Source organism: Cryptotermes secundus, unplaced genomic scaffold, assembly GCF_002891405.2.
Source record: "Cryptotermes secundus unplaced genomic scaffold, Csec_1.0 scaffold4674, whole genome shotgun sequence".
NCBI classification, from domain to species: domain Eukaryota; kingdom Metazoa; phylum Arthropoda; class Insecta; order Blattodea; family Kalotermitidae; genus Cryptotermes; species Cryptotermes secundus.
In genome coordinates this window covers 68,089-81,291 of record NW_019729256.1, presented here as the reverse complement: position 1 = coordinate 81,291, position 13,203 = coordinate 68,089, and the positions used below count along the sequence as shown (strand labels likewise).

The following is a 13,203-nucleotide window of genomic DNA, read 5'->3' as shown; positions in this document are numbered from 1 at the left end:
AAAGCAAATAGCAAGCACAGCTGGTTTCTTTCTTGGCATACTCTTTGACCATGAAGATACTGGCAAGCAGAGCTGGTTTCTTGCTTAGCTCATTCTTTGACACTGAAGATGTTCGCAACATGTTCCTCAGAACTGTAGGTCCATAATAAATATCTTTAAGCTCTGAAGCATCGATCACAGCACATTGCTGACCCCATAAAGAGAAAAGCTTAATGGCGTTTATTGAAAAGTGTACAAAGTTATTTTTCCTGAATAATGTCTTTAAGCCATGAAGCATCCATCACAACACAATGCTGACCATGTAAAGAGAAAACATGAACGAGAGCATTGTTTATTTTAGCGTGAAAAGTAAAGTGTGTTAATAGTTGCAGGTAAATAATTTGTACGGTACCTTAATCTTCCTTTTCAGTAGAGTTGCACTGAATGACAACATGCATTTTCAAATTCTCGAACTTGAAGGACCTCAGATTGTCACTAACAATGGCCTTGTATTTGGAGAAACTCCTTTCTACGTCGCAAGATATCACAGGGGCATGCTTAAAACAAGTCAAATCACTTGCGTCAAGTTCTAGTTCACTGTTGTCAAATTCAACTTCTTTGCCACAAAGAATGTCAGAAATTGTACAGTGTTGAATATCCAGGATTTCGTTGCAGCACATTTTGTAATTTTGCACTAATTTTCATAGCAACTTCACCCTGTGCTTGATGTAGTTCACTTTCAACTTTCTTAACAATTTGTAATGCATTGCACAGTTGCATGCCCACGGCTTCAAGTCTAATGATGGATTTTGATATCACACTGAAATTTGATTTTATGTACGCTAGATTTATTGACGTGGTTGATGAAAACAAATTTTGTACAGTTCGAATTGAAGATGAATCATCTTTGTCAAACTTCATGAAGATATTTTCAATCACACTGTACTGTGTGCAATAATAATCTGCAGCATCGAGCCAAGTCCCCCATCGTGTTAGAATAGGCTTAGGGGGAAGGGGTAGTGATGGAGCCTCTTCTTTAAACTTCTGCAATCGAAGTGGAGCCTTAACAAAAATTTTCTTCCCATTTGCTATTAATTTATCTACATCAAAGTAGCTCTCTCGCACCTCTTCTGCTACCCTATGCAGAGCATGTGCGAGACACGTTGCATGAATCATTTTGGGATACAGTACCTGAAGTCCCTTTGCTACCTTTACCATATATGGAGCGGCATCCGTTAAGAAGAGGAGCACATTCTCTCGTTCTACCTTACTTGGCCACAGCAAATTCATCGCATTGTCGAAAACAACAGCAATGGAAGAATTATTCACTTTTTCCAACACCTCATTTGCCAATAGGAATATATCTCGAGGCTGGTCATCTTTCAGTATACCAACTACAACATTCGCTACAAATCTACCACTTACGTCGGTAGTTTCGTCGACAGACACCCATATTTTATTATTTCCGACACAGTTCCTTATTTTATTGATGGTAACATCGTAGCAGGATGTGAGATAGTTCTTTCTTAACGTGGATTCGGTCGGAATGGGATGAGTTGTATATTTTTTGCGGAATTTTCGGAAACTAGGTGTATCTACTTTATGTAATGGAATATTTGATGAAACCATCATAGTACAAAGATCCTTTGAAAATTCGGAGGCATTTCCTGATTTCGGTGAACTGGAGGATGACTTTTCAAACAACAATCGCTGTCTACTTTCCGTGGTAATTTCTGTTTACACAGCTTCTATGTTTAGCTGTATTACAGTGTTGTTGCGCCATAAAACGTTTGTCTGCCGTAACTTTCACTTCACACATTTTGCAAAAAAAAAAAAAATTCTCCGTCAGTACTAAAATATTTGTCACCAAACTTTTTAATAAAACCATGCAACTTCATGCTATTAGAGCACTTGACTTTAGGCATCTTGAAACTATACTGAACAACTGAAGTTATGAATACAGTACTGTATTGGACGGGTTTCGGCGAGAGGGTAGAAATTTACCGCTTTGTGGGTGGAAAAATTTTTCACCAATATGCAAGAAACAAACTGGACTTCAGGTACCACTGCAGTGGAGGAGAAAAAGAGAGACAGACAGACAGAGTCAGAGGTGGCAATTTCTCTTTTCAAAGTGGTTGATTCTACGCCAGGTCAAGAACCGTTACCCTTCACGCTGTACAGTATCCCTTCAAATCGCGTTACACAAGGCCAAATATTTTTAAGAAATTAAGTTCCAAATAACATCGTTGCCAACACTTGCAAATATATTTCTGAGCAATAAGTGAAACTCGCCTAAAATATGACCAAAAATATGATTTTATATCACTTCGGGCCCAAATATGACCTAAAGCTAAAATGTGGTTCAAATATGCATTTATATGACCAATAAAAACCGTTTTAAATTGTTTCATTTTGGTCCCTTACACTATTATACATAAAATCNAAAATATTTAAAAGTTTAAGACTTTTGAAGTAAAATATAAAAATGTTAGGCTGCTTCTTAATTTATCCCGATGTTGGGAGATGTCTTGAGGTTGTATTGGCTTGTAGTTGGATTATTCCTGTGCGTTGTGTGTTGTGTACACAACAGCCTAACATTTTTATATTTTACTTCAAAAGTCTTAAACTTTTAAATATTTTTTAAATATTTTAATAGTGATGTTTTAACGCGAGGGCAACTTCGGATGGAATGCGAAGGTTGAACGTGCATTCTGTACGTGCATTCAGTACTCCAAGCTAGTGTTGTGCTTTTACACATCGACATTTGTAGCAGTGCCCACACAGCATATATACTGTGTACAGTTAAACAACGCCAGTATTTTCTTGTTAGTACCATGTGCCTCTGAAGATGGTTTTACTAAAACCGAAACATGTAAGGCAAGAGTGAGAAAGAAGTGACCTAAAAAACATTGTTACACTCGACGGACTTTGTATTGATTTTATAAATAAAAACCGTATTTTAATGTTAACAAGAGTCAGAAATGTGTTTATATTTAATTATACATTTGAAAAGATGCCAGGATAAAAATATGACATGTCATAGAAATCCGAGCCCTATTGATGAGTAATGAATTCATTGGCTTCTTTTGGCTGTCACATCTAACTACAGAATGCTTCACAACCACTACTGTGAGAACTTCAAGTCCTAAAAAACTGTTATAATCTGTTACTAGATGGATGTTTGTAGGAACACTCAAAAATGGATACTGCAACATTTATACATTACAAACAGAGATGTCACTAACTTTCTAATAGTGTAAGGATGAACCATGAGCTATCAACAACTGTCTGCGGAGCACGCATGGAAATGACATTAGTATAGAGATGGGGTAAATCACTTCTTCAAAAAAGGTGTACTTTACTGGGAGGCACACTACAAAGCAGGCAAATGGCAACAGCTGAGACTGACGATTAGCCGAATGTTGAGGAAACAACAGATTTCAAGTTGCTTTGTTGGTATTGGTCACTATGCTATAATTAACTCTGTACAGTGCACTTTTTTTAGTTCGTCATTGAACGATACTCTCAGTACCAAGATCATTCATGTTAGCAATTGGTGGAATGAGAACTGTCAGAAGAAACTGAAGTATTTAGTGAGAAAGTCCCAGTACCAATGTGTCCACCATAAATCCCACCTCACCTCACGTAACTTGGCCTGCGATTAAACCTGAGTTATTTTGGTGGAAAGCTGGCTCTATGCAGCAGACTCCTTGAGATGGTAATAAGTCACTCAACTGGGCAAGAAGTTCCCAGGCTTTTATGAATGATGACAATTCACTGCCACATTCACAGGAGCCTGCTTCTGCTGCCTACCCAAAAAATGGATGAATCAAGCCCATATCATCCAACTATTTCTTTACTTTTAATATTATGTTCCCACCTAAACCTAAATCTGCCAGATGGTTTCTTTCTTGCAGAACCTCCACACAAAATACCACCATGTTAGGGACAGCATTATCCCTCAAGCTTATGCTAACTAAAGCTCACAAGACATAAAGAAATTGTTCTGAAAGTGCCCACAATTTATCAATAATAACATCACTTCAAGAACTGCAGCTTAGTTACACTTATCCCCTTAAAAATAATTTCCTTAAACATGATTGCACTGTTCCCACTGTCTCTTCCACTTGTGGAAGCACTGTTCACAGGATGTCTGTTAAGTCACTTTCAGATCATATGCCACATTCATAATGATGTCCTTCACTGTTTGAACTCTTCTTCATTTTAGGGTCACTTTTATATTGATGGAATAGATAAAAGTCTGCAAGGAATAGGTCAGGCAAATGAAGAGGATGTGGAAAGCCAGGAACAGAATTCTTTGCCAGGAATAGGTCAGGCAAATGAAGAGGATGTGGAAAGCCAGGAACAGAATTCTTTGCCAAGAATTCTCAAACCACCGTGCTGTGTTAGCTAGTGCACTGACATGATGGAGGTACCACATTCCTGCATTCCAAATTTCTGGTCAAATTTTCTTCAAACCATATCCCTCACACATCTTAGAACTTCCATCTTACCATCTGGCCCACTAGAATGAGCTCACAATGAACAAAGCCATAATAATAAAAAGAAACAATCAATACTGTCTTCACTTTCAAACATACAAATCATGACAGTTCAGTGACTCAGGACTCTTCCACAGTGATGATGTCATTTTGTTTCAACAGCATATCCATAAGATCAAGTCTCATCTCTGATGATATTTTCCAAAACATTTTCATTTGGATGCTGATAAATAAAAACTGAATTCTCAGATCTTTGGTCAAAATCCTTGGCATGAACTTTGCTGTGACAGGATGCATCCCAGAATCTTCTGTTAAAATTGTGTGATATGAAGGGATGGATTTTCCAGTCTTTTCTACTACTTCAAATACAGGGACCCAATGATCTGCATGGACATTTTTCACTTGGGCAATCAAATAATTGTTTCTTGATCTTGAAGGTTGGTCCAACCTCTGTGTTATTCGTAGGTCATTATTTTACTAAAAATCATCATTAACATAAGCTCCATTCAATATTTTGTGAGTTTCTGTAGCTTTTTACCCAGTTTACATAAAATTTCACCAATCTCTTTGCTCCTTTACTGATGCCACATCACAATATGACAAAACCTAAACCACATAATCATGTTAACGGTTATAACACTTATAAAATGTTACCCAAGCTCATTGGAATGAACTGCTACACAGATTACAGTCAACTATCAATCATTCTATTATATTGTAGCACCCTGTGGCACTTTTAACTCAGTGTCAATTAATTTTCTACAGTCATCATCTGTAGGTGCATTACTGGCGGCATTCCACATGGTCATCCTGGGAACTTTCTGAACCTCATATGGGAACAGGATCTCTGATGAGCTTTCTGGGAGCTATGATGAAAAAAAAAAATCCTGTATCATCCATTACCATGAACCAGAAGAGAAAATGACAATGAACCCAGAATTATCGCATCCTACAAAAAGAAATTTAAAACACATGTTTCCTATGACAAACTGATCCTTATATTTTTATCATTCATGGTGTCTTACGAGTTAACTATAAGCCAAAATGAGCACCATCCAACACAGTCTGTTACAGATAATCCTGTCAAAGACCCTCCTCCCTTGCAGCCACCCCACAGAGAGACACAGAGAGAGAGACACACACAAGCAAGCAAAGAAATCCAAATGTGAACATGACAGACATGCTTCTGTAACAAGACCCCCCAAAAACAAACAAGATATCAAACAGGGGGTGTCATTGCAGAGTTTGGTTGGTCGATCTGTCACATCTCACACCTATCTGGACCTTTCTGATGATGAAGCCCAAGGAGGTGTTGGAAGATAAGCTGGGGAATCCACAGTTAGAACAGCAATGCTCGTGTTTTTGGAGTACATAGAAACCAGTCTCTAATCTCAACTCTCACATCGAAACACCACATTTCCCCAATATTAATATCACACTGAAAATTCAAATCCAAGAGCTTGGAAAACTGGTGTCTGTTTAAGTGTTTCAACACTATTATATAAAAATACACTTCTTTTCAGAAGAGACTGTACAAACATTAAACCAACTGTGACAAATCTAACATACTGTCTAATACCATCAGACACAGGTAGGAAATGAAAGAATTCAGTAAATGGATAAAAAGAACAAACTGCATGCATGTCAATGGCAGCATGGATTGTTTCCATATTACACTATGACTTTCACAGACAGAGATTCCAAATGAGCTACATGAAAGTTGTAAAATTCGTTGAATCAAGATACCAAAAAAATATTTACATTAACTTCTTTCACAAACAGTAACTCTAGAACAGAAAGATAAAGATAACTATTTGATCATTCACCCTCAACAAGAGGACCAAAACAAAACATGGATGAAAATTCTGTGATTACTTTTTTGTTTAAACACTTAAAAAATGTGAATATCATAAAATTATAGAAACAAAAGTCAATGGCAATAAGCAACAAAACAAAACAGCGTCTTCGACAGGGCAAAGGCTATGGCAGTTCACAGTCATGCCCTTTGGCCTCTGCAATGCCCCAGCAACCTTCGAGAGGCTAATGGAGACAGTCCTACAAGGGCTCACGTATGATTCATGCCTTGTGTATTTGGATGACGTGATCGTAATAGGCCGCACATACCAAGAGCACATGCTCAACTTACGGAAAGTGTTTGAGAGGTTCAGGGAAGCCCGTCTGAAACTTAACCCGGAAAAGTGTAAACTCTTGCAGGAAGAGGTCAGGTACCTCGGGCATATCGTATCACCAGAAGGGGTATCCACCGACCCGGAGAAGTTGAAAGCCGTGCGAGAATGGCCGACCCTGAAGGATAAACATGAAGTTAGAAGCTTTCTGGGACTATGCGCATGTTACAGGTGATTTATTTCAGGGTTTTCCAACATTGTGAAACCACTAACTAGGCTAACGGAAGAGAAACAAACCTTCCAGTGGACTCAAGAAGTTGAGGCCGCTTTTGAAACACTAAAGGGTGCCCTATGTGCTGCCCCTATTCTTGCCTACCCACAGCCAGGAGAGAAATTCATTGTGGACATAGATGCAAGTAATGTCGGAGTTGGGGGAGTTCTCTCTCAAATACAGGACAGACAAGAGCGTGTCATAGCTTACTTCAGCAAAACGCTAAACAAAGCAGAGAGAAACTACTGCGTCACCCGTCGAGAACTACTTGCCATAGTGAGGATGCTGGAACATTTCCACAAATACCCCTATGGACAACAGTTCCATCTGCGAACGGACCACTCTGCGCTTACCTGGCTTATGAGTTTCAAGAACTTAGAAGGACAAACTGCGCATTGATACAGCGTCTTCAGGAGTACAACTTTACTTCGGAGCATCGTCAGGGCCGAAGACATAACAACGCTGACGCCCTTTCTAGATGACCCTGCAAAGAGCAATGTGCGCACTGCCACAAAGTTGAGACGCAGGCAGAGGTAAAGCAAATACACGTTATTGGAACCCTACCGGCAGCCGGCTAGGACCCTGTTACCCTAAGAAAGGAAACCGCTCGAGACGAGCAGGTCTTGGGAGGGGAACTGTTGTAACGGCCGGATGATAGTCGCTGCGAGAAGTAGCCGAAACAGGAGATGGTGCAAGAACAGCCTCCAAAGAAAATTAACAGGGATGCACCGTTAGGCTATTCGGGACGAACAGCCTTAAGGAGGGAGCAGTGTGACATGTTGCGCAACGGAGAACCCCTCCCTACCCAGCAGAAACGTGGAAACTCAGGCCACAGTGACGTGGCGGATGAGTCAGCGCTCCCCTTCCCCCCCCCCGCATGGTAACGTAACGTGCAATGCGCGGTGATGTAAGATGGCGTGAGGTAACAGCGTTGCTACATAACAGACACACACAGCCACTATATAAGAGAGCTGCGCTGCCTGCGAGTAGAGTTGTAATGTGGCCATCGCCGAGTTCAGTAGTAGTCGAGCCAGTGTGTTATCAAGAGTTCTCAAGGCAGCAGCCTGCGAGTTGAGTTGGAATATAGAAGCCGTCGCGGAAAGAAGAACCGGACGTGTGTGTAACTGTGTGATTGGGAGTGTGTGATACAGTGACACTTATATAGCTCCCGTACTGTGAAACGTGTAGTCTACTGACAATAGCAACAGTGTTAACAGATTATTTCGAACAGGGTTATAAAGTGTGAAACCCCGCAACTGTGTTATAATTAATTGTAGCCGAGATTTATAGGTTGTTAAATAAACCAATTAACGATCTCTACGGCGTATTCAGTAACGATACAATATCATTCATTCATGCAGTAAAACTGTACCAAATATTATTCCATAAAAAATTTTCAAAATGCTGCAACCATGAAAACAGAAGTGCAGACATGGAAAATTACAAAAGACTTAACAAGTGTTTCACCACTTTCAGTTGGTTATTGCAGTTTGTTGAAAAATATGTCAAGGTCTATCTAGAGAGCAAATTTCCTGATTACAATCCTCTGTCCTACTTATTACATAAAATCTTTCCCTGTAACGGGCCATGGAGGCCTGCAGGGTTGTGAGATGTCGAGGCTCCCATATTTTCTAGACAATTGCTCACAGTGGTGAGGTTGTCAGCCTTAAATGCTGCCCACCCTTTACCCCCCAAGGAGATTCCTGATCCTCATTTCAGTTAGAGAATGTTGACCTCAGGGACACAGTGTGGCTGGAAGGATTAAGTCAACTGAAAAATCTAATGACCTCGTCATGAATCAAACCTGCAAACTTCCAGCTTGCAGCATAGTGCCTCAACCAACTACATTACTGTGTGCCCCTTCCTACTTACTGCATTCCTCTTGCATATGCCAATGCATTGATGCTTAGAATCCACTGGGATATTTCTGCTGAAAGATTCCTGAGTATATGGTAACAACATGGTGATGACAACAGGAGAACAGTGTGGGGCATAAAGTATACAGTAAAATCTCTATAGCATCTGAAAACCTACACACACAACAAGCCCCTAAAACTCTGCTGTAAACTGCAATCTAGACATATTCACAGCATAATACAGATAGAGAAAGTGAAACAAACTCAATCTCAGTATATTCAAAAACATAAATAAAAAATGTTTTTCAAATGATAATGTCTTACTTACACATGATAGGGAGATTCATCACTATAACAGACACAAAAATTTATAAGACCTTTTAGTTAAATAAATGAATTTGTCCTATTCTCTGACCTAGGATAATTCAATCACAATCCTTAAACACTAAATTATTACTTATTTTTTATACAGTTATTATTCCGCTCATTAATTTTACTGCACAGCCTGTGGCAGCCCCAGTATGTCACTTGTGGGGGATGTGTAGTGGACAAAGTGGAACCGGGTCAGGTTTTCTCTCAGGACTTCAGCTTGCCCCATCAATTTTCATGCCACCAACTGCTCCAAGTTCATTAATAATCCTCTCATCTGACACTATATTCTTGATACTGACAGCATCATTAAACAACCAGCTTAAAAGAAAATTCACGGCTTAGCATCTTTGGGCTACTGTGCAAATATGAGCACATATGTATACATACTATGTGCCAGCATACATGTGAGATTAAAATGCAGGTAAATGACAGAAGTAAATCACTCCAAAACAAATATGTTGCAGTTATGAAGACATATACATACACCCTTATTCTGCATATATACTAAACAGTGGTTAACACTTCTGGAGATGGACAACATACAACATTACACTTTCAAAAATTCTAACAAGAAAATAATAAGGACTGATTGCAAATACTATTTGTGCTATTCAAACCCCAGGTGCCAGGATATCAAGAAGCAGATATGGTGACATGCACAGACAGCTATGCAGTTCATGCTCTGATGAATAAACTGATAATTTTTAGAAAAATGCATAGAGCTGCAGTACTTAAATTTACTTAACAGATACGTACATGTAGAAACATTTAAACTAACATAGAAAATGGAGGTACTTCTAGCCAATTCACTGTAATGTTTATAGTACATATATATGCATTACATCCAACATTTTTAATTTCTTTGTGTAATATTAGCAGTTGAGGTTTAAATAGAGCTGGTGGACTAAGCATAACTTCTGTGCTGTCACTCACGGTATCAGTGCTCAGAGAAGGGTTAGCACGTCTAAACGTTTCATCCAACTTACATAAATAACATGTTCAAATGCAGAAGGCTTTCAAAAGAAGAATACAAAAATGTTCACATTTCTACAAAAGCGAGTGTACTTAAAAATATCTTCAAATAGGATTTATGTGGAAGATCACTTACACACTTTTCTGTACTCAAATAGGACACATTCAAATTTGCTTATCTGTAAAATGAGTTTACTCCAACAAAAAGAAATAAACATTCCATTTCCTACACTATCTTACCCTTTGATCTCAAACTTCACACTGTTGTGATTACACTATTCATATGGTTGATGAATGTGGGAGCAAACCTTCTACAAAAATTAAACAATGTTACTAATCCCTTACTATTAACAAACGTACTTTGTTTTCTTTCCAGCAGTATAAAGAAATATCACACAATTATATTCAGCATAATGTATTTTTCACATACCACTTTCTACCTTTTTCGCACCCCAATATCATGATATATTTAATAACACTGAAGAAAAAATTGAAAAATCTTTCCTGTATTCTTTAAATTTCCAGAAGTATTAGTATGAATATCCACTTTAAAAAATGAATAGTTCATTGTGAGACAAAAATATACCTCAAACTCCCTTAATTTACAACTAGTAACTCTATTTACTACCTTCTGTCCTGTCTTCCCACCGACTGCATTCTGCAAATTTGTTATTACTGTACAATTAATTCTCTCTAAAACAAGTATACTAAGCAGAACTCCTACATATTATACAAAAAATGCTGCCCCGATTAAAATCATGCTGCACAAAAGAGGACTGCAACATTTACCACAGCAAAAACAATAATTTTGCACACTGCAACTGCTTTAAATTATCAAAATATTCTTGTATCCTACAACTCACATTGCATATTCAATGAAGTTAAGGGACGGACTGCTGGGTCTTTTCTATATACAGTGTAGTTTTCTAAATGTTACTAAAATTCTGAAAATACATTTTTTAGATTGTGGTATCTACTCCTACTGATTAGCTTCATCAGTAAACATTAAAGCAGAAATGCTCTATATACACAGCAGAAGTCATAATATAATATTGCATTTTATACCTGTACGATAAACAAAGCGAACAAATAAGAGCAAAATCACACTCTTAATATGTTGTTTACACTGAAATAAGTGACTGAAGCTGTGACTAAAAGAGAACATTTACAACCTAAAACATCTCTCACCTAGCAAACTATGAAGAAATGTCCTTCATCTGATCCCTGCAACCTCAACATAATGAACACGCTGGCAAAGCATTAAAATATCTCACACACCATATGGAGGTATTTAGTTCTATTCTTTACATTTTTAGGTAAGAAATGGCAGTTTGAAGATTCTGAACAGAATGGTAACAGCATCATGCAATAACCATATGAATATAAAAAGGGTAGGACTGCAGATTAATGTACACAGTTTTCTATTACATGAAAATGTAAACATCAAAAATAAATTCTCTTATCATTGGTATATATAGTGCTTAACTTCAGTAATTTCACTGCAGCATGCACATTCCTGGACAGGAACTGAAAAATTTGTGTTGCTATATTCCAGTCATGTTCTACTGTTTAACTGCCTTAGCTTGGAAAACACCTAAGAGGGCCATGTTTCAGTTTGTAAAAAAAGCTTAATATAATATGAAGATAACATGGCTATTCTTAACAAAAATGTGGAAAAGGGAGAAACAATACATTAAGATATCACACCTGGCTATTGATTTTGATAAATGTAAAATTTATTTTAAATTAAGTTTTCACGTTATGAATCCAAACCAATCTCCTGGCACTACTGATATTAAATATGTGTCTTACTTCCAGTTGTCACCTCATGATAGTAATGTTTCTGACACTCTGTTCATGATATTAATAATACATTTTTGGAATTAGAATTTAAAAACAAAGAATAATGTGACCATTTAGAACATAAAATCTAGTTGTCTTTTACTTGAACCAATGAAGATGTGCTTTATGACCCCAAATCAGGAAACTTCATGATATTAAGGTAAGTCTGTGAGAGTATAGAAGCTACTCGGTGCAAAAGTAATTTATACAATCATCAACAATCTCATCACTTCATGGATTAAGCAAATCACTTGTTCCTCCAGCCTCTAGTGCTGTTATATGACTCTTTCCATCTTCTTCTTGGTCTTGCTAAGTCTTGCCTGCTAAATGGATGATATTTATAGACTTGAAGTGGAATGCAAGTCCGTTCCTTTATTTTCAACACATTTATCTCTATATCCTGTAACTTTTTCATATAAAGGGAAGATACCCAACTCATTTTATATATCCACATTTCTTAGTTGTTCTGTCCTAGTGTAACCTTTAACAGTTTTAAGGCAGTTAATTTCTGCTGCTTGAATTCTATTCCAGACTCTCTTCTTTGAACATCCATGTTTCACTACCATATAAAAGCATCTGGACTGCCATAACCTTACATAATATTAAATTTGCCTCTTTCCTAGTTTTCTTTTTCAGTGTTCTTGAAACTCTCCCGTGTAAGCTTTGAAATGTACTTATCCCCTTATTTAGATCATAATTATACATACATGACACTACAACCTAAACAGCTGAAGTTGGAAACTATCTTTGTAGCAGAAATGTTGTAATTAGAAATATTGCTTACTTTCCACAGTTCATAGAAGCTTTCCTACCAGTTTTCTTATTTTTTTTTTGTAATATCACCATATATATCATCACCAAAGAGCAGTTTATTCAATTCCTTCATTTATGTGCTTGCCAACAGAGAGCATGGCCTGTTGACAGGTGAGCACTAAAAGTGCACAAAATAAAAATGTTTCTTAAATATGTACAAAACACTTTTCTTCAACGAGTATAGAAATGAAGGTTATATAAAACAACATAAGTTCTGATACAAAATAAATGGTTACTCAGCTTTCCACATGTGCAATCCAGCAGCAGTCTAGTAGCACAGGCAGAATATTGATCATAAAGTTTCATGTATTTGAAGAAAGTTGTCTTCTGGGTTTAGGCACCGTGTATTCTTCGTTTTGGCCGACATTTCGGAGGAACTTAGCTATTCAACTGCTCTGAAGATGGAGGCGCTAAGTTCCTCCGAAACGTCGGCCAAAACGAAGAATACACGGTGCCTAAACCCAGAAGAC

At 37.7% G+C, this 13,203-nt stretch overlaps 1 protein-coding gene across 4 annotated transcripts in view; it reads right to left on the bottom strand.

The window, feature by feature from the left end:
* Positions 1 to 365: 365 nt before the first annotated feature.
* Positions 366 to 13,203, bottom strand: part of LOC111865639 (protein tramtrack, beta isoform) — a 55,374-nt gene continuing 42,536 nt past the window's right edge. For 3 of the 4 annotated variants that reach the window (XM_033751900.1, XM_033751899.1, XM_033751901.1), the window contains one exon: positions 366 to 536. In XM_033751900.1, the coding sequence (XP_033607791.1) occupies positions 393 to 536 (144 nt within the window). In that variant the 3' untranslated portion in view covers positions 366 to 392. Of the gene's footprint in view, positions 537 to 6,533; positions 6,786 to 13,203 lie in introns of those variants that run through there. The other variant, XM_033751902.1, reaches the window with a different exon arrangement.